The 21474-nt window shown below is 59.2% G+C and overlaps 1 protein-coding gene across 6 annotated transcripts in view; it reads left to right on the top strand.

The window, feature by feature from the left end:
• The window catches only part of CPAMD8 (C3 and PZP like alpha-2-macroglobulin domain containing 8), an 82343-nt gene extending 61873 nt beyond the window's left edge, over positions 1-20470 (top strand). For 3 of the 6 annotated variants that reach the window (XR_014136468.1, XR_014136466.1, XR_014136465.1), the window contains 17 exons: positions 1434-1515; positions 4346-4502; positions 4641-4715; positions 7642-7807; positions 8799-8885; positions 8963-9099; positions 9526-9681; positions 9793-9855; positions 10633-10817; positions 12759-12846; positions 13688-13762; positions 14405-14510; positions 14598-14708; positions 15609-15818; positions 16422-16545; positions 18823-18988; positions 19378-20470. Coding sequence is in view for 1 of the 6 variants with exons in the window: in XM_060630562.3 (XP_060486545.3) it covers positions 1434-1515; positions 4346-4502; positions 4641-4715; positions 7642-7807; positions 8799-8885; positions 8963-9099; positions 9526-9681; positions 9793-9855; positions 10633-10817; positions 12759-12846; positions 13688-13762; positions 14405-14510; positions 14598-14708; positions 15609-15818; positions 16422-16545; positions 19378-19399 (1844 nt within the window). In the remaining 5 variants the exon portion in view is untranslated. The remainder of the gene's footprint in view (positions 1-1433; positions 1516-4345; positions 4503-4640; positions 4716-7641; positions 7808-8798; positions 8886-8962; positions 9100-9525; positions 9682-9792; positions 9856-10632; positions 10818-12758; positions 12847-13687; positions 13763-14404; positions 14511-14597; positions 14709-15608; positions 15819-16421; positions 16546-18822; positions 18989-19377) is intronic. The other 3 variants (XR_014136467.1, XR_009609565.3, XM_060630562.3) reach the window with 3 other exon arrangements.
• The last annotated feature ends 1004 nt before the right edge of the window (positions 20471-21474 follow it).

Genomic DNA, 21474 nt, shown 5'->3' with positions numbered 1-21474 from the left:
CGTAACCATAACTCTAAATATACTGGAAAACCAAAAAAATTCATTTGACACGGTTTATTGCAAACGGGTCTGGAACCGAACCCGCGGTATTTCTGAGGGATGCCTGTACCACCCGCTGCGTGACTCAGAACAGGACTGGATTCACTCTCAGCTCCGGGGGCCAGAAGTCCAAAGTCAAGGTTCAACAGGGTTGGTTCCGTCTGGAAGCTCTGGGGGAGCCCGCCCTGTAGACACATCACCGTGCTCCCTGCTTTCGTCTTCACAGGACTTTTTCCTGTGTCTCTATTTCTGCCTCTCCTGTCTTCTAAGCACATCAGTCCTTGGATCTCGGTCCTCCCTTATTCCACGATGACCTCATCTGGAGATCTTCCGCATAATTGAATCTGCAAAGACCCTTATTCCCCATAAGGTCCCATTTTGGGGTTCCAGGTGGCCATGAACTTGGGGGGGGGGGTCACTGTCCATCGGGTATAGCGCTCCCTTCTGCTCTTTCCACCTCTGAGGGCGCAGCACCGTCCTTCCAGCGGGGAAGTTGCAAACCTTGCTGCTCTCCAGATCTTTCTTTTTTTTTTTTTTAATTTTTTTTTTCAATGTTTTTTATTTATTTTTGGGACAGAGAGAGACAGAGCATGAACGGGGGAGGGGCAGAGAGAGAGAGGGAGACACAGAATCGGAAACAGGCTCCAGGTTCCGAGCCATCAGCCCAGAGCCCGACGCGGGGCTCGAACTCACGGACCGCGAGATCATGACCTGGCTGAAGTCGGACGCTTAACCGACTGCGCCACTCAGGCACCCCCAGATCTTTCTTTCCTCCAGGCCTCAGCGGCTCTGCCCACACTGTCTCCACCACCTGATCCGGGGCGGCCCGTCATCCTTGCCCGCCTGGACGGTGCCCACCTCCCGGTCTGCCTGCTTCCTCCCTGGACCCTACAGACCACCCACTGCCCATGTCCCCTTGTGTCCCAGCCCCGCTCACACCGCCCATGCCCCCCCCTGCTGCCCTGGCAGCAAGGCCAGACCCCCAGGGTGGCCCGAGTGGCCGCCTCCCCTCCCTCCCCTGCCCCCTTGCTCTTCTGTTCTCTGAGCACACCAAGCTCTTGTGGCATAGTGCCCACCCCCGGGGACAGAGGGTGCTGCCTCGAGATGGTGCACGTCACCGACCACCCAGGCGTGATGGGTATGTGAACAGGGGTGACAAAGAGGTGATGTCAGGAAGCGAGAGGAATAGAGTGGAGGTTTCGGTCACACCCGTGGAGTGGGGTTGCGCGTCTCCGATTGTGGGTGGTGGGGCAGTTTCCAGGGCCTCGGCTGTGAGCGTGGGGCAGTTTTGGCCCCCCCGGATGGGAGTATTACATCATGTGGAGGTCCCACGGTAGGACGAGGCCCAGTCCCAGCGGCTCGCCAGGATGCCGACCCCTCCCTTTGCCCCGCAGGTTACCAGCGGCAGCTGACCTACAGGCACCGGGACGGCTCCTACAGCGCCTTCGGGGATCGGGACGCATCGGGGAGCATGTGGTGAGTCCTCACTCCGGAGGGTATGGCCGCGGGGTCTCTCCACCTCCCCCTCACCCCGGAATCACAGCCTCACGCGCAGCACAGCAGGGCCAGGACGCTCGGGGCCAGATCCCCGGGGTGGCCGGGGGGCCTGGCTGGGAATTGGAGACCGCCGTGGCCCCTGCTCCCCCGGGATTCAGAGGGCAGGATGTGGGCAGGTGTGCTGGGCCCTGGGTGCGGCGAGGGGGGGCAGTTCTGCTGCTGTTGCTGCAGTGCCCCAGGCGGAGCCCCTGCCCTCCAGCCCCTTGGGAGCAGGTCCTGGGCGTTCTGGTCTCTTCAGAGCCCACTGGACCCAGAAATGGGGGTGACCCGGAGGAGGAAGGGGGTGGGCTGGAAGAGGCCATACCACCGCCTGGAGGCTGAAGTCGGGGGAGTGTGTGGGCACAGCAGCCTGGGGCCTGGTTTCCCTTTGGCTTTTGGGGCGTCCAGGGCAGGGATGGGGCTTCAGGGTCCCGGAGGGAGAGTGGCCAGGACCAGCTGACTCCTGGGGCAGGCACGCACAGGTTTTAGGGTATGGGCTATTTCGCATTTTGGCGATTCACGTCAACAGAGCCCGGAGCCACCACTTGAGTTTTTTTCTTTTTCTTTCCTTTTCCTTTTCCTTTTTTTTTTTTAGTTTTGGTAAAGTACACAAACAAAATTTATAATCTTCACCATCTTAAGCATCCAGTGCGGTGACATCGAGTACATTCACCCTCTCGTACAGTCGTTACTGTCCGTCTCCCCAGAACTCTTTTTGAAAAAACTTTGTTTTTTTTTTTAATGTTTCTTTAATTTTGAGAGCGATAGAGAGACAGAGCTCGAGCAGGGGAGGGGAAGAGAGACAGGGAGGCACAGAATCGGAAGCAGGCTGCAGGCTCCAGCTGTCAGCACAGAGCCCGACGCGGGGCTCGAACCCACGAGCCGTGAGATCATGACCTGAGCCGAAGTCGGACGCTCAACCGACTGAGCCACCCAGGCGCCCCTGAGAAAACTTTTTGTTAATGCTTATTTTTGAGACAGAAAGAGTGTGAGTGGGGGAGGGGCAGAGAGAGAGAGAGAAAGACACAGAATCCGAAGCAGGCTCCAGGCTCCGAGCTGTCAGCACAGAGCCCGACGCGGGGCTCGAACCCGTGAACCATGACATCATGACCTGAGCTGAAGTCAGATGCTTAACTGACTGAGCCCCCCAGGCACCCCGCGTTGAGCTTTTATGAGACTGCGAGTGTGTGCTCGAGATTCACGTGCGCTGAGCAGGTGTCAAAGTTTCTTTCCCTCTTAAGGCCGAGTAATAAATATCTGGCTGTGTGGATACGCCCGGTTTTGTTACTCTGTTCATCATTCTGGACAGCTGGGGGGGGGGGGGGGCTCCCATGGTGTCTAGGGCGACAGAGCTGCTGGGAACACGGGTGCACAAATACCTCCTTGAGACCCCGCTTTCGTATTTGGGGATGTCCCCAGAAGTGGGACCGCCGGGTCGCATGGGAACGCCACCTTCAGCCTGTCAGGGAACCGCTGACCGTTTTCTTCTGGCTGCCGCACCACTTCCTGTTTCTTTAGCAGCACACAGGGCTCCGGTCCCTCCACATTCTTGCCGACACTTGTTGGTTTGTGCCGTTTGGACGACAGCCCCCTGATGGGCGTGGCGGGGAGGAGCCGCTGGGTTTTGAGGAGCGGGGACCGCGCCCCCGTCCTGAGTGGGGCGTTCTCCCGCCGACGGTTCTATCGCTCGTCCCTCTCGGCTCCTTGGTTTCCATCCGGTGTTTCTCCCGCGATTATTTTTCACCCCCTCATTCATCCCCCGGTCCCATCAACTAAGTCACTCGGGTGCACCGTGACAGAGCGGGGAGGGGTGCGGGGTGGGCAAGGCACAGGCCGCAAAGCCAGGGATGGGCAACTGTGACCCAGAGGTGGGCTGTGGGGAGGCCAGGCGGGGGTCTTGAGGGTCCCGAGAGCCCATCCCAGAGCGGGGGTGCCCGAGAGGCTTCCTCCGGGCAGAGGCACGTGGGCTGAGTATTGAGAGACAAGTGGGACCTCGTCCTTTGTAAACGGGAAGGGAAACGTGCCTGGACACGTAGCTGAGGCTAGTGGGTTGGCGGAACGTTACCAACTTCAAGCCACAGAAATCTGGCCGATAGGCAATTCTGAATGCCAGTTCACGCCACAGTGCTGGGGAGGCCACAGGGTTGGCCAGCCTGGCAGGCCCACAATGCATCGGGGCCCCGGGTCTTTCCTCGGGCCCCTGTGGACTCTCTCAGCACAGTGGCTGCTCCCCTCATGGTGGCAAAATTGCAGCAGCTGCTCCCAGCATCACCGCATGTGCCCATTCTAAAGTCACTCTCAGGGCCAGGGACTGAAATGCCCCTAACTGTGGCTGGGTGGGGCCATCGGGGGTCTAAGCATCTAAGGCACCTGGCTGCAGGCTTCCAAGAAAGACTGGAGATCTCTCTGGAAGACTGAGGATCTCTCAGGGAGTGGCTGTGGAGGGGCAACAAGGAAGGTCTCCTGCATGTGGCAGGGGGAGGCAGGGCTGGACCAGTTCCCGGGAAGGCCTTGAGTGCCAGACCCTGGTGCTGCAGGGAGGCGGGCCTCTGTCATTGGGCCCTGCTGGGTGCCCACACACTTCCCTGGCGTGCTCACAACAGCCCCCGAGAGGGCAAGCTGGACCCTCCTGTGTTATAGGGGAGGAAGCGGAGACTCGGGCAGTGCAGGGAGCGTGCACGGTTCCTCGGGGTGCCCGCGGGAGGTGACCTTTTCTGCACCACCGTCCCCGACCCATGGCCCTCCCAGCCCCTGCCTCATCCTGTTTTAGGCTCACGGCCTTTGTCCTGAAGTCCTTTGCCCAGGCACGAAGCTTCATCTTCATCGACCCGCAGGAGCTGGCGGCTGCCAAGGGCTGGATCATCCAGCAGCAGCGGGGGGATGGCTCCTTCCCGGCCGTGGGCAGGATCCTGAACAAGGACATCCAGGTGAGTGGCCTCTCCGCCTCCTTCTGGTGCCTTAGCCCTGCCCCCTCCCCCACTCCCCGGTGCTGGCTGTCTCGGGCCAGTAGGAGGTCAGGGGCTGTCCCCTCTGGCTCAGGGTGAGGCTCCAAAGTCCTCTTGCAGGGTGGGATCCGCGGCACAGTCCCGTTGACGGCTTACGTGGTGGCTGCACTCCTGGAGACAGGCACTGCCTCGGAGGTGAGCACTGGGCGGCTGGGGGAGTGGGTGGGCAACGTCGCCCCCCGCAGGCCAGGCTGGCCGTCCTCGGGCAGGCTTTACTTCTTCCTTGATGCCCTCCTTCCACTCTTTTTTCATGCTTTCCTGTGGTCCCAGGACGCTCACCTTCTTGTAGCCCAGGGAAGAGGATTGAGAGGGTCCTGTGACAATCGTGGGGGGGGGGGGGGGTGTGGAGGTGCTGTATCCTGAGTACGAGACGTCCCAGGACTATCTGACACCCCGGGACCCTGTTTGGAGCTACATCACGTTCCTGGCTAGTGACCCATGGGCTCACTTCCGGGAGTCCTGTACAAAAATTTGTGAAATTTTTTGGGGGGAAGGGTCTAGAACCTCCATTTACAGCAGGTACTGGAGCCAGTCAAGGTTTAGTTGTCCCAAGGGACTGGAGGGCCATTGTTGCTTCTGTGAAGCGGGGTGCGTATAACATGTTCCCTGCGGTGAGGGCGTCCCTGGTGGACCCCAATCCTGGGAGTAGGGACCCCACCATTCCTAACATCTGTATAGGTTCTACATCCCCTGGTGACGAGCTGCGAATTGTGGCTTTTCTCAGAATTCGTGGCCTCCCGATCCAGATTTAACCTCTGGGTCTAGGGTTTGCCGTGACCTAAGATCTTCTAGGTCCTGTGCACTTTGCCTGGAGGGCCCCTTGCCCCGTGTTAAAGGGCTGAATCGTGTCTCCCCGAAATGTATATCCTGAAATCCTAACCCCCTGTCTTAGCCAGCTCGGGCTGCCGTAACAAAATACCACAGTCCAGGAGGCTTAAACCACAGACATTTACTTCTCATAGTTCTGGAAAGTGGGAAACCCAAGTCAAGTTTCTGTTTGAGTCAGTTCTTGGTGAGGGCTCTCTTCCTGCCTTGTAGACAGCCACCTTCCCGTTGTGTCCACACATGACCTTTCCTTGGTACGCACGTGTGGAGAGAGAGGGAGTTCTGGTGTCTCTTCCTTTTTTTGTAAGGACCCTAAGCCCATTGTGGGGGCTCCACCCTCAGAAGCTCAGCTAAACGTAATCACATCCCAAAGGTCCCGCCTCCTAACACCATCACATTGGGGTAGCGCTTCAACGTATTGTGGTGGGGGGCCCAGACAGCACCCCCATACCTCGGAATGTGATTAGGGCCTTTGAAGAGGTAAATCAAGTTAAAATGAGGCCATCAGGATGGGTCCTAATCCAATATGACTGGCGTCCTCATACAAAGGGGGTTGGACACAGACACACACGCACAGGCAAGATGACATGGAGACACAGGGAGAAGACAGCCGGCTGCAAGCCCAGGAGAGGCCTGGGGCAGACTCTTCCCTCAGTGGCCCACACCATGACCTCAGACTTCCGGTCTCCAGATCTGTGACACCTTGTCTTTTTTTTTACTGTTTAAGCCACCCACTTTGTGGCACTTTGTTACACAGCCATTGCAAACTCATACACCCTGCCTCTAGGATGGCCAGCAGTACTGAGGGAGTCCCGGGACTGGGGGCGGGGGCTGGTGAGTGCCTGCACCTCTGAGGCCGAGAGACCCCGGCCCCTCCGCATCCCCTGAGGCGGGCCCCTCCTGTCTCCTCTGGCTCCGCTCCTTCTTCCAGTTAAATGGACTTCCAGGTCATTTGGACCCTGTCACACGTTTAGAGCTGTGTCAGGTGTGTCTTCATTCACTCCGGACTCTGAAGGCCTCTGTGCCCTAGGCTGGATCGTGGCCCCTGGGTCGGGGTCCGGGCTGCTGTAGCAAGTACCACAAACTGGCTTCAGACAGCACGAGTTTATTCTCTCACAGTCCTGGAGGCCATACGTCTGAGGTCCAGGTATCAGCAAGGCTGTGCTCCTTCCGAAGGCTCTAAGGGAAGGTCCTTCTAGGCCTCTCCAGCTTCTGGAGGCCCCGGGCATTTCTAGTCTTGTGGCCGCGTCACTCCAGTGTCTGCCCCTGTCTCTGCATGGCCCTGTGCCTGCGTCTCTGTGTCCTCTCCTATGGGGACATGGGTCCTAACTGCGGTGTGTCCAGGCCCCAGGAGGTACCTGGTATATCTCAACGCCCCGCATTAGGGGCGGTTTCCATACTTTGTCCTGATCGAAAGATGGAGAACTTTGGGAGAGCATGCTTTCTGAGATCTTAACAATCTAAAGCAGAGATGTCTTTTTTTGAGAGGGAGAGAAAGCTGGAGTGGGAGAGGGGCAGAGACAGAGAATCCCAAGTGGGCCCCACACAGCACAGAGCCCAGTGCGGGGCTCGAACTCACAGAACCGGGAGATCGTGACCTGAGCCAAAATCAAGAGCCAGACGCTGAGCCAGCTGCACCAGCCAGGCGGCCTAAAAGCAGAGTTATCTTAACACCATGGCTCCATCGGTGCCCACGGGAACACCGTTGCTCATTTATTAAATTCACGAATGCTTCTAATCACTCATTTTTTCCATTTAACCAATATGCTTGGGCAGCTTCTCTGCATCAAGCCCCCGCTGGACAGCGGCCTCAGTTTCTGTCCTCCAGCGGCTCATGTTAGGGCTGGGGGAGAAGCATGATCAGGGTTGGTGGGCTTCCTGGAGGAGGCAACACTTGAAGTGAGGCCTGGAGGATGAAGTGGGCCTGGGCAGGGGTTCTTAAAAGCCAGCCTGGTGAAGGGGTGGGTGGGACAGGGTGGTCCGGGCTCTGCCTGATTCCCCCAGTACTTCTCTGGGTTGATACACTGTGCTCAGACCTCATTCGGAAGAAAGCTGGCACCAACAGAAAGGGGATGGGGTTTTGAAAGCCAGGTCCGCAGGCTGCGGGAGCCCTAGAAGGAGGCAGAATGAGAGTCTGGGAGCTCTCCCTAGGGGCGCCCTGGGAACCTGCGGGTGGGCAGGTGGGTGGGGGAACAGAGCAGCCTCGCAGGGCTCCACTCCCCACCCCATCCCGCAGGAGGAGAGGGGCGCCATTGCCAGAGCGAGGCACTTCCTGGAGTCCAGTGTGCCCTTGGCCGCCGACCCCTACAGCAGTGCCCTGACCACCTACGCGCTGACCCTGCTCCGCAGCCCAGCAGCCCCCGCAGCGCTGCGAAAACTCCGCAGCCTGGCCATCACGCAGAGTAGGTGGCTCCTGATCGCCACCCCAGAGGCCACCGTGGGGCCCGCCCACCGTGCATCTCCCTAAACGGTTCATGAACACACGCATGGAGCTAAGGAGGCACCCTTTGCTCAGTCCGTTTTGTTTGTTATTCGTTGTTGCATCTAGCGGCTCCATTTGATGAAGTGGTTTGAGCCCGTGTGTCATTTTTCTCCCTCGTGGAACAGGGGATAGCCCAGAGGGCAGTAGAGAACGCCCCAGGCTTCCTGGAGACCAACCCCCGGACAGGGTGCTGGGAGGCAGGGAGGGCCCCCCTGCCTTCCATCGCCGGGTGAACCTTGGGAAGGAAGCCGTTTCTGTCTGCAGGATGTTGGTCTCTCCACCCACAAAACGACTACTCACTGTGCTTGGGGAGCCCTAGTCGTGGAGACCTCTCAAACCAAGCCCCCTCCCGGCCCTCATCCCGCTACCCGCCCCCCACCTTCCCCAGCAGCTTTTCTGCCCATGATGTCACCTGAGAAATGCTTTCATTGCTAAGAAGAAAAACAAACAAACATTAAGCAGAATTCTGAAACTACCCGATTGGATGACAGTGTCTATTTAGGACTAACTGCTTGAGATCTGGGGCAGGGAGCACGGATTTCTCTGTGGTCCGAGGGCCTTTTACATCACACACGAACTCAGAATCCTTGGAGCCTTACCAGGTAGCAAGCGGCTTCCTCGGTCCCGAGTGGGGATGGCTGGAGCCGCAATCAGGGACCCGTCAGGAGGGAGGCCACCGATGTCTTCCAGGGGTACAGGAGAGACTGGGTCCGTCATGTAGTTGCAGATCTGAGACAGCCCCAAGGCCCTTCCTGTCCCAGCCATCTGCCCCTGGCACCCTACTCCCCTGGGGTCCACCCCCCACCCCCGCCACGTCTCTCCTCGAGACCCATATGCACTGACACTCACCGCGGGATGCCAGGCTGAACACTTAATTGGGTTGTGGCCCCTGACTTGTCCTGGCCCTGCAGATGGGGTCACCCACTGGAGCCTGACGGGTTCCCGGGACGTGGACAAGGATGCATTCCTGAGCTTCAGCGATGGGGTCTCTCAGTCAGGTACTGGCCCCCTGCTTTGGGTGCTGGGTGCTGGGTCCCGCCATTGGAAGGGCCCCAGCCAGCCTTGTCCATCGCAGTGGTCTCAGCTGAGGTGGAAATGACGGCCTATGCCCTGCTGACCTACACCCTCCTGGGTGATGTGGCCACGGCCCTGCCCGTGGTGAAGTGGCTGTCCCAGCAGCGGAACGCGCTCGGGGGCTTCTCCTCTACTCAGGTGAGTTGAGCAGGGCCAAGAGGAAGGGGCTCAGGTCCCGGTGGGGTCGCTGAGGCCCAGGCTCAGGGCTCAGAGTTCGCCAGGAAGCCACCACGTGCTTCAAGGCCCAAGGCGGCTCCTGGAGATGAGGAGTCCAAGAGAAGGCAGGGGATGGGGCCTGAGGGACAGATGCACCCGGCTTTGGGACAGGGACCCAGCCTCTGCTTCTGTGGGCATGCCCACCTGTTATCAGGGCCCCCAGGCCATGGATGTCTGTCTGTAGCAGAATCATTCTCCATTCCACCCACTTGGGTCTCCGGCCTTCAGAGACGGTGCATGGTGCCCCCAGTTTGGGCCAGACCTCTGGGGATGGGGGCGGGGAGCAGGGAGGGACACTGCTGGCTGACCCATTCCTGGGGCTGACAGCACCTCCTGCTGTGTCCCCAGGACACTTGTGTGGCTCTTCAGGCCTTGGCAGACTATGCCATCTTGTCATATGCCGGCAGCGTCAACCTCACCGTCTCCCTGGCTTCTACCAACCTGGACTACCAGGAAACTTTCGAACTGCACGGGGCCAACCAGAAGCTTCTGCAGACCGCGGCGGTGTGTATTCCTGGACCAGGGTTTGGGGGGCAGTGCTGGAGGCCCCTCCCCCCTGCCTGCCACACCCCCTTGTGTGTCTGCAGAGGGTGTCACGGCGTCTTCTCTCTTCAGATCCCCAGCCTCCCCACGGGGCTGTTCGTGAGCGCCAAGGGCGAAGGCTGCTGCCTGATGCAGGTGGGGCTTCAGGGAGGGAGATGGGGCACTCGCTGGGGCTTCTGGAACCTGGGGACGCCCCGAGGGGCAGGCTGGGAGCTCCAAGCTCAGTGGTGGGCCAGGCTGAGTGGGATGGATGTGTGTGGCTGAGAGAAACCCCGGGACAGACTGTCTGACCCCCGTCATGCAGCCCAGCCTGACCAAGGCAGGTGGCCATGCATTCTCTCGAGTGTGGGTCTCCCCCCAACAAGAAAATCCATTTGCTCCTCAATCCAGTGGTCTCTGACCATACGCAGATGCCCTCCCCCGCGCCCAGGATTTGCCCAGTGCTTCAAATCTGTTCTCCCTGCTGCTGTCTGAACCAGGATGTGCCCCCCTCCCCCGGACCCAGCCTGCCCCCCCTACAGCTCCTAGGTCACCAGGCCCTGGGATTTAGCTGCACTCTGGGCTGGGGCAGCCCAGCCTGCGGGCTCCGGCTGGTGGTCAGAGGGCAAGTCTGCCTGGAGACCCTGAAAACCTCAGCTTCCCCATCTCTAAAATGGGAGCCCAGACGACACAGCGGAGAGGTGGGAGAGGCCTGGAGGCTGTTGGACCTGGGCTTGACATGCGTGAAAATGGGGTGACAGTCATATCTGCACCCCCTTGGGCACTTGCAGGGCTAAACGAAGTAACAGTTGTCCCCACATCTGCCATTCATGCCACTTTTGTCATCGTTCTGGCCATGGCCCTGCCTCTCCCCTCCCCCAACCCCAGGTTCCCTAAGCTTCGGTCCTCCCACACCGCCCCCCCCCCCCCCAGATTGATGTCACCTACAATGTGCCAGACCCGGTGGCCAAACCAGCCTTCCAGCTGCTCGTGAGCCTCCGGGAGCCCGAGGCTGAGCAGCGGCGGACCCCCGCTCCCGCCTCCTCGGCCGATGATGACGACCCAGCAGCCGACCAGCATCACCAGGAGTATCAGGTGACCCTGGAGGTGTGCACCAGGTAAGGCCACCTCCCCGCGGCCAACACTCCTGCCTGGGCCTCAGAGGAGGGCCGTATCAGAGGAAGACAGCTCCTCCCGGGCCCAGGGTGCTGAGCAGGTGCTCAGGGTTGGTGTTTTGCGTCAGTCTGAGCCCGCGGATTGTGATGCTATCAGCTGGCATGCCTGGGGCACGCACCTGCTCCCTACTACATTTCCCACTGCTGTGGCCGGACCAGCCCTTGTGGCTTTTGTTACAGTTGCAAGATACCCTCAGCAACAACTCTCAGGGAACTTTGAGGGACAAGGTTCATGACTTATTGGTCCTGGAAGTTACACAGCATTCCTGGGGCCAGACAGCAAGGTCACAGGTACAGAGAGAAAAAGTATGCACCTGGGGCTCTGCCTTGACTGGGGTAGAGGGAGGGGATCTAAGGTTTTGCCAGTCCATTCTCATATTTTTAATGTCTATTGATTTATTTTGAGAGAGCACGCGTGTGAACAAGTAGGGGAAGGGCAGAGAGAAAGCGAGGGGCGGAGGGAGAGGGAGAGAGAGAATCCCAAGCTGGCTCCGTGCTGTCAGAGCAGAGCCCGACGCGGGGCTCGAACTCACAACCGTGAGATCGTCCTAACCCGAGCCGAAATCAAGAGTCGGACACTTCAGCCCCGTCAGTCCACTCTTTTTTTGGCGAATTTAAAATTAAGGGCGGGAGTCAGGGAGCAGGAAGGGAAAAGCAGGTTAGTTGCCTCGGCTGCCCAGGGTTTTCTAAAAGGGGAACTTCCTGTGTGTGGGGCGCCTGCCTCCTTGTCTAGCTCTTGAATCTAGTAGCTGTGTCAAACAGCTGGTGGTGCGTTTATCTGAGATGGACATCTTTGACGTGGATGCTTTTGCAAGCAAATGCTTGATGTCAGGCACTTAACACTGCAGATGGCTTTTGAATGAGAGAAGGAAACAGAAGCTTCCAAATGGATGCAGCAGACCCCAGTGACAGGTGAGGCAGGTGGCCCAGGTGGGGACAGCTGTTTGTGGCCCCTGCCCGACTCACCAGAGCCTCAGGCCTCTCAGTTTCCTGAGGGTGACCCCAGGACCAGGTCACAGGGGTCCTCAGGGGGGGCATGGGCAGCTGCCCTCAGAGGATGCTCGTTGCCTTGGTGACAATATGGGAGCCCAAAGGTGGATGGTTGCCATGGCATCCAAAGCCCACTGGGGCTGCCAAGGCCACTCTCCCATGACCCTCAATCTGCCATCAGCTGGGGTAGGGGAGCAGGAAGCGGGCAGACTGGCCCAACTCTGGCCCCATTAGGCCTGCTGGGGACATGCCTGGGCTCCCATGGCCCTATGTAGCTGGGGACATCTCTGTTCCTCTCTCGGATGTATGTGTGCCATCCAGATATGGGCTTACTCAGGCCTCACCCCAACAGGAAGCCTCCCCATCCTCCCCAGGGGCTGCGGCCACCATGGCCCCTTGGGTCCAGAGTCTACCGGTTCCCCTCTGAATATCAGTCACCTTCCTTGTCACCAGCACGTGGCACTGGGAGGGCCTGGCACGTAGCAGACCCCAGAGGTCAATTGGGCATACCCCATGTCACAGAAGGGGAAACTGAGGACAAGCACTGGGGAGTGACTGGGTATCCCCAGTCACCTGGGCTCCCATGGCCCCACGGAAACTGCTTCCTGTTCTGGGGACACAGCACGGGGTTCGGGGCAAGCACAACCCAGAGTCAGTAGACCTGGGTCAGGCCCAGAACCCTTGGCAGGGCCCTCTCCTTATGATCTTAGGGTCTCAACTGTGAAACGGGCTGACCAGTGACCTGTGTTTGTACAAATGGGCCACCCAGCCAGGCCTGGGGCGGGTTCGCCCAGGACTTCAGGCGTGGGGATTGTGGCGGGGGGCACAGAGGGGGCCACGAATTCCACCGTGGGGCTTGAGCTCGAGGGCCTGCATCTCTCCTCTCGTTGGAAGGTGGCTGCATGCGGGGTCCTCCAATATGGCTGTCCTGGACGTGCCCTTGCTCTCAGGCTTCCGGGTGGACATCGAGAGCCTAGAGCAGGTGAGGTGGTGCTGGAAGGCGGAAGCCGGGCGGGGTCTCTAGCTGGCCACCCTGACCAGGTTGCAAATTCCCAGCTCTTTTTTTTTTTTGGCCTCTCCGGGCAAAGTTGGTGCTTTTGGGCTGGTCGCCTGCTGAGGGGCAGGTGGGGAGGGGTGGGATCCAGGTGGTGGAGGAGGGATTCAGCAAATATGGGTGTGTTTTAGGGACGACATGGGGTGCCATAGGATACCCTCCGCCCTCGTTCTCCGGAGACCTACCACTACCCTCAAACTCAAGAGAGACGAGCCCCATGCCCCCTTTTGTGCGAGGGAGGCACAAAAATGGGGGTGCTGTCTTGCCTGAGGCCGGAGGAGGCCTGCAGTGTAGGGAGGATGGAGAAGGAAAGGCAGGGGGTGGGGGCGATCAGGGAGGCTGGGAAGAGGCAGGGTAAGGAGAAGGACCAGCACAGAAGCCTTGGTTTTATGGATCAAACACGAATTCCCAGGCTGGAGGGTGTTACATGTTGTAGATGAGGTAAAAGCAGCTGGCAGGGCCCAGCTGGGCACCTCGGGTTGCCCTGGGCTGGGGCTGGATCAAGGGAGGCTGCAGGAAGGGGAGGGAAGGCGGGAGCTCAGAGTACCTTCTCCTGGGTTCACGGGTCACACTGACCTCCATCCCCTGGGCCCGGTCCGTGGCGACTTGCCAGACAACCATAGGCAAGCCCCCCAGCCTCTGGGGCCTCGGCTTCCTTCCGGAACTGGCCCACCTCCCACTGAGCAGCAGAGGCCCCACGGAGACCGGGGAGGAAGCAAGCACTGGGGACAGGGGCTGGGTGGACCCTGACCTCTGGCTTCCTCGCCAGCTGCTCTCTGACAAGCATTTCACGCTGAAGAGGTACGAGGTGGCTGGACGCAGAGTCCTCTTCTACTTTGATGAGGTACTGGCAGTGGGGTGGGGGCGGGGCAGGGGTGGAGGCTCCGACCGCACCCCAATTAGCGAGGGCAGAGCTGTCCTGGCCCAGTGTGGTTCCTGCAGCCGTCTCCTATCATGAGAAAGAAACGAGGGCGATAATAAATCCAGGCAGAGCTGGCACAGCTGGTGGCCTTGTGCCCCAGCCAGCTCAGCTCACGTTGGTGGGAAAAGTTGGGAGGGATGTGGAACGGTATTCAGGCATAGAAAGGAATGGAGCACGGGTGCATGTGGATGAACCTGGAAAACATACTGGATGGAAGAAGCCAGACACGAAAAGGCTTCGTAGTGTATGATCTCATGCACATGAAATGTCCAGAACAGGTGAATCCATAGAGACAAAAAGCGGGTTAGCGGATGCCAGGGGCTAGGGGAGGGGAGAGTGAAAGACCGGCAGAGATGTTTTTCCAGGTAGGATGGAAGGACCCAGAGAATTGAGTGGAATCAGGTTCCTGTGTTTCACACACCCCTGGGTACCCCCCCCCCCCCCCCCCCACAAATCGGCCAGTTCTGGGCGCATGCTTTGAGGCAGAGCAGAGCCTAGGGGCCCTAGCTCATCCCTGAGCCTAGTGGCCCCAGCCAGGCCTGAGCCCGTCCGCTAACCCCGCAGATCCCCAGCCGGTGCCTGACCTGCGTGCGGTTCCGGGCGCTCCGTGAACATGTAGTGGGCAGGACGTCCGCGCTGCCTGTCTCTGTGTACGACTACTACGAGCCTGGTAGGCCCGCGCCCGCCCGCGCCCCCAGCTCAGTTCCTCGCCTTGTCACCCATCATTTCGTCACTCTTTGCCTCCCGCGTCCCGCAGCCTTTGAAGCCACGCGCTTCTACAATGTCAGCGCGCGCAGTCCACTTGCCCAGGAGCTGTGCGCGGGGCCCGCGTGCAACGAGGTGGAGCGCGCCCCGGCTCAGGGCCCCGGTGAGTGCGCGGGGCCACTGCCACCCCGACCGTCCTTTTGGAGCTCAGATCAGAGCGGGGAAGGGGGTCTCCAGGCAGAGGGGGACCGCTTGGTAATGGCAGGAGAAGAGGGCAAGGTCAAGGGTGAACATTGTGGGGGCGGGGCCGAGCAGAAGGTCGGTGGGCAGCGAGGAGGGGCGGGGCCGAGCGGGGTGCAGGTGAAGGCGGGAAGGGGCGGGGCCCGAATGGGGTGTGGGCGGTCAGCGGAAAGGGGCGGGGCCGAGCGGGGTGCAGGTGAAAGGGGAGGGGCGGGGCCGAACGGGGTGTCGGTGGTCAGCGGAAAGGGGCGGGGCCGAGCGGGGTGCAGATGAAAGTGGGAAGGGGCGGGGCCGAACGGGGTGTGGGCGGGCAGCGGAAAGGGGCGGGGCCGAGCGGGGTGCAGGTGAAAGTGGGGAGGGGCGGGGCCCGAATGGGGTGTGGGCGGTCAGCGGAAAGGGGCGGGGCCGAGCGGGGAGGGAGGGCGCCCAAAGCAGAACCTGTACCTCTCTTCCTCCACAAAATAGAGGCGTAGCGACTGCAGGGCCCGGGCCATGAACTCAGAGAGTGGTCGCAGCAAAGTGTTGGGCGGGGCTGGGAGGGGTCCTTCAGGGCCTTTTTCTTTATTTTTCAAACATCTTGAAATGGGTTTAGATTGCTTTCGTTGATAAAATTTTGTTTTCGTAAGTAGTAAGCAAACACTTGAATGAAATTCTACCAAGTCAGGGCTCAGGGACTCCCAGTAACTGTCGGGCCCCAGGCCCCACCCGGTGGAAGGTAGTCCCTGCCCCCGGGGACTTTTCCCTCACTCCAGGCCCGGTGGGAAGCGCAGACCAGGTGGGGATTGGGGTCCCCCAGTCCCTGCCGACTTCGCCTCGCCCCCAGGCTGGTCCCCAGGCGAGCGGGGTCCTGCGGCTGCCCCGGAGGAGGGGGCGAAGATTACGCGCTGTGGCTGTCCCCGCGACTGTACCGCCCGCGGGGACCCTGTCTGCGGCTCTGATGGCATCGTCTACACCAGCGCCTGCCACCTGCAGGAGGCCGCCTGCCTAGGCCGCGCGAGATTGGAGCCGGCGCCCCCTGGCCACTGTGTCCTCGGTGAGGACCCACTCTGGATCCAGCCTCTGGGACCCCACCTCTCCCTGCATATAAATAGTGCATCACCCTATCTTTTTCATTACCTCCTCCTCCTCTCCATCACCTCCTCCTCCCCATCACCACCTCCCCACTCCCCCCACCCCCTTCTAGCATCACTCTCTCCTCTTCCTTCCTTTTTTCTTCCGTTTCTCCCACCACTCCTTCCTGAATCTCACAGTCCTGGATTCTCTGTCCCTGATCCCCACAGCTTTCCCCACAACGGTGGTCCCTGCATCTCTCCTCCAGTCTCTATCTCTCTGTCTTTGGACTCGAGACCATCACCCTCTGTTCCTCAGGCATTGTGTCCTCCCCGCCCCCCGCCTCTGGTTCCGTGTATCTGGGTTTCTGGGTCTCCTCAATCTTGCTGAGTCTCTCCTCACTCCCACCCGAAGCTTGCGCCTTTCTGCATCTACCCATCTGTGATCTCTGTGTCCTCTTCCCCCACCCTTGGGACCTCCCACCTCCTGCTGGCCCATATCTCTCCTCTGCAAGGTCCCTCTGGGCTGTCATCCAGACCCTCCCTCTCCAGTGCCTTCCTACTGACTGAGTGCCCCTTCCTTTCAGAGCAGCTGACACCAGCCTCTGCGTCATACAGTTACGACTATGACCCAGCCCCCCTGGACGCTGGGCGTGTGGCAGCTGCTCATGGCCATGAAGTGATAGACTTGGAGGGGGAGGCGGAGGACAGGTGAGAGCTGGACCCCCCCAACTCCCTCCCCTCACTTGCCCTGGACCTAGCGGGAAGGAGAGTGACTCATCGAGGGGTCCACCTGCAGGTTTCCAGGAACGAAATGGGGGATCCGTTCTCTCCTGACCCCTCTCCCCACAGTCTACCCAACACACATCAGGGAACAGCCTGTATGAGCCTGGTGAGGCTGAGTCCTCCCAAGGACTGGACCCCAGGACAGGCCTGTCCATGAGGCCCACTGGGACTCTCTGTTAAAGAAAGAAATTATTCACGATGCTTGTTAAAGATGGGAAGGGGGGCACCTGGGTGGCTCAGTCGGTTAAGTGTCCGACTTCGGCTCAGGTCATGATCTCACCGTCAGTGAGTTCGAGCCCCGCGTCAGGCTCTGTGCTGACAGCTCCGAGCCTGGGGCCTGTTTCAGATCCTGTGTCTCCCTCTCTCTCTGACCCTCCCCCATTCATGCTCTGTCTCTGTCTCAAAAATAAAAAAAACATTAAAAAAAAAAAAAAAAGATGGGAAGGAAGGCTTTATTCAAGGGAGAGAACTTGAATATGAGATAGGTAGTGGGACGATGCAGTGGGGTCTTGCAGTGGAGAGGAAGACCGGACCCAGCTCTACAAGAAAAAGTGGGGATTTGTAGCCAAGGACCAGGATGGGGGGCAGTGGACAGAGAATTACGAACAGGAAACATCGGGATGAAGGGGGGATTCTGGCGGGACCCACCTAACAGTATTTCCGCTAAAGGCAGGCCAGGGTATCAGACTGCGCCCCAGGGGTGATGGGGAGGAAGAGGCCCATTAGATATCGAGAGTGATCAGATATGAGGGGTGGGGGAGGATTCCAGCTTAAGCTAATGTAGCAGGGTTCTTGCCACAATTGGACAGTGCTGAGATGAACACAGAAGCCCAGAAGTTGAGGCCCAGCTGAAAAAGAGTTTGGTCAGAGAATCTTCATCACTCCAGGGAAGGGAGGAGGAAGTGGGTGAGGCTGGGAAGGGGCGCTGGGCAGACTTCCTGGAGGAGGCGAATCTTTTGGTTCTAAGTTAACAGCAGGCTCCAGAGGTGTAAGCCACAGGTTGATTTTATCGGCTCAGCTATGTGCCAGCTCCCAGGGGTTGCTGAGCACCGTCAGGCCTGAGGCTGTGTCTGCCTGAGCCCCGGGTCTCTCCACTATACATCAGTGGCACAGGCTGGTTTCCACTCCCACTCAGCAAACCCAGTGGGAATGCTTGTCCTTGGGCACCCACCAAAGTCTGGGAGGCTCGGGGTGGGGGTGGAGAGCGTCATCCCACACCAGGCCCTGGGGCTTAGTCCGAGTGCATTTAATACAATCGTTGGTAGGTCTGCTGGGCTTTTATGGCTGCTGTTTCAATACGTGTTCTGTTTTGTTCTCCACGTGCCTCCCTTTGGGTTTACTGAATGTTTTTGGAGGCTTCCATTTGGATTCCGCTCTTCCTATTTTAGCATTCTTTTTTTTTTTTAAATCTGTTTTGTTTATTTTTGAGAGGGAGAGAGAGAGAGAGAACGTGGGGTAGGGGCAGAGAGAGGGGGAGAAAGGCTCCATGGTGACACAGTGCAGAGCCCGATGCAGAGCTCGAACTCACAATCGGTGAGATCATGACCTGAGCCGAAATCCAGGTTCAGACGCTTAACCGACTGAGGTGCTTAACCAGGCACCCCAGCATCACTTTTTACTCGTAGCTTCGGGAATTATCAGACATCCTTAAATTTGTTTTTTTAATGTTTATTTTTGAGAGACAGAGAGAGGACAGAGCCGTAAGGGGGGAGGGGCAGAGAGGGAGACACAGAATCCCAAGCAGGCTCCAGGCTGCGAGCCATCAGCACAGAGCCCGATGCGGGGCTCGAACTCACAAAACGCGAGATCGTGACCTGAGCCGAAGTCGGACGCTTAACCGATTGAGCCTCCCAGGCGCCCCTAGCATTACTTTTTACTCGTAGCTCCGGGGATTACAATATACGTCCTTAAACTTTTCGGTTTACTTGGTGAGAGTTCCGGACTGCTTCACCAAAAACGTAGCAACTTTGAAGCCATTTCTGTCCATGTGTGATCCTCACCCGCCCCTCATGTTGTAGTTGTCCTGTGCCTGGCTTTAAACTCTCCCAAGCATTGCCCACCCCTCCCTCCTGTATCTGCTAGCTGTCTCCAGTGCCCGCCCAGAGGTTGGCTTTTGTTTTTCTTTGGTTCGGGCGGGGGGGAGGGAGGTAGTTATAAAACTTCTAAATTTGAGGTAATCCTAGTTTCCCACGCGGTTGTCAGAGATAACACAGAGACCTCTCAGGTGCCCTTCACCCAGTCCCGCCTGCGGTGACATCTGGCAGATGAGTCTGAAGACAGGGTCATACCAGGAGATTGACGTCCATACCTCCTGTGTTCATAAGTCACCACTTTGGCAATTGAGCCTGTGCTATTTCCCCGCACATAGGTTTGTGTCATCACCCCCATAGTCGATACAGAGCAGCTTCCCTTTCATAGTGGCGCCCGCCTGGCCCCTGTCTGTAGTCTGTCGTTTTGGGGATGCTGTGTAAATGGAATCCTGTTGAGGTTGGCTTTTCTCACTCAGCAGAGTTCCCTTGCCATCCGCCCACGTTGCTGCGTGTAGCGGGAGTGAACAACCTGTCCCATCACCGTGACCTGGTGGGGGTGGACAGGGTCCTGAGGGGCCGGGCCAGACCATGGGCCCCCCAACCCCTCTCTAGGGACGATGCACCTGCCCCAGTGGGCAGAAGCGGCCAGGCTGAGTCGTGACGTGGAGGCAGGTTCTGCCAAGGGGACCTGGCAGCCCACGGTGTCTTTCTCTTTTTCTCTCCTCAGTCAGAGTGGCTTCTCTTCCTGACGCTCTGAGCAGGAGGACTTGATCTGGCTGCATGCTATCACTGTCCGGTCGCTGGAAGGGGGCCACTGATGGGAGAGCTCCCGTGACTCTCTGGTGGGCTGGTGGACCCCACCCCAGGTGACCCCAGCCTCCGAATGAACCTGATAAACAGAACACAGAGACCTGCCTCCATGGATGACGGGCCTCCCCCCAGCCCTCCCTCAACCGGAGGGTCGGCCTCTATCCCCCCACCTCCTCAGCTGCACCTGGGGCTGGGTACCCTCCCTCCTCAGGCCAGAGCAGCTCACGCTCCCCCAGAGGAGACGCTCCTCGGAAGGACCTGTGGCCAAAGGCCTGTGTCGGAGGGGACACGATGACATTTAGCCCAAATCAGGGACACAAAAAACACCCATCCCCTCATCACCAACTTCGAAGTGGAACAGTCCGCCTTTCTCCGAAATCGCAAAGCTGTGGCCCCCTTTGGGACACCTGGGCCGCTGAGCCCCTGGACCTAGACCCCAAATGGTCCCATAACTGTTACAGTCCCCACACACACCCCCTGTCTCACCCCAGGGGTCCCTGAATGTTCCCGTTTTGACGGCCTGCCAGCCCCTGAGGGCAAGCCAATGGCTCTGACCCAGGCACCTTCAGCTTCCTGCCTCCAGGGCTAGGTCGACTTCTCATCTCGGGGCCTCACCACCGTCTACTCCCCCCACCCCCGGACTCCTGATCGTGGGGACTGCCCTCTCCCAGCTCCACGACCAGACCTGCCTTCCCTGGGGGACCCTCCCAACTGTCATCAGATTCCTCTTTGTAACCCGCAGGGGATGCCTTGTCTCTGTTTCCTCCCGCGCACTGTCTCCCCACCCCCTTGCGGTGGTATTTATTTCAGCCCACGCTGCTCATCTCTGACCCCCACCAGGGACAGCACAGAGACCCTGAGAGTGCTGCCTGGCCAGTGGGTCCCCGTCTTGCAGCACCGGCCACTTCCCCTGCCCGTTCCTCCCACTCCCAGCCTACAAGGGACGGTTCCTGGGCCCTGGGCACCTTTCCCGGTGGAGGCAGCTGGTGTAATAAAAGCTCATTTCCAGAGTCACAGGCTTTGGCCTCCGGGGGGCAGCACTGAGGACTGGAGCCCCAGATCCCTAGTTCCCTAGTCGACGGGCCCAGCCTTTCAGAGCAGGATGGGGGAGGAACGTTTCAGATGCCTGCCCCCCAACCTAATGGTAGATTCCTGTGCATTTCTAAGACATTCTACCAGTGCAGAGAGGTCCCAGGTACCCTTCCGCAGCGGCAACATATTGGAAAATTCCTACGTCATCAACCAGGCTATTGACGTGGATGTGCTTCACTAATCTTACACTTCCCTAGGTTCCTGTGCACGTGAATGTGTCCTGGGGCTGCCTGCCCTCTGGCTCATTCTTCCCCAGCCCAGAGACAATATGGGCCCCGGTGGGGAGCCCCGGTTTGGCCCCCACTTCCCTCTGCCTTGGGGAGCTTGCTTACCCCCAGACGCAGTGCCCCGTGCTGCTCTCTGGGAGGCAATGGCCGTCCTTCCCCATGTGGTGCCCTCCTCTAAGTCTGTTCAGAACGGCTCAGGCCCGGGGCAAACATCTGGGAGTGGGGGGGGGGGGCACAAGGCTACAGCCCTCACCCCCCAGGCCCACACTATCCACCTTCCAGTCACCTGCGCATCTGATCCTGCAGTCATGGGGGACATTAGCATCAAGAAGGGGTACCTTGGGGTGAAGGGAAGGGGCGCCATCTGGCAGCGACAGTAGGAGACTTGAGTCCTGTGGATCCTGAGGAGTGGAATGGGGGCCTCCACGGTGATTATTCAGGAGACCCCACCCCCAAACCCTGGAGCCCATGCCAGAGCTCGACCGGGGGCTTTTAGGAAGGAGGATGGCCCACCAGCCTCCTGGCGGGGGGGAGGGGGGGGGGTCCCGCAGCAGGTGCAGGACAGCATTGGCCTTGCCTCCTCGGCCCCACCTTGGACAAGGTGGGGGGGGGCTGGCTGGGCCTGGGAATATTCATTAAACCCCTGTATTCGTTTCCTGGGGTTGCTGTAGCCAAATACCACAAAACAGGTGACT

This window comes from Panthera onca, chromosome A2 (genome assembly GCF_046562875.1).
Source record: "Panthera onca isolate mPanOnc1 chromosome A2, mPanOnc1 haplotype 2, whole genome shotgun sequence".
Taxonomy (NCBI): Eukaryota; Metazoa; Chordata; class Mammalia; order Carnivora; family Felidae; genus Panthera; species Panthera onca.
The sequence above is the reverse complement of the archived record's forward strand: the minus strand, read 5'-3'. Positions and strand labels throughout refer to the sequence as shown.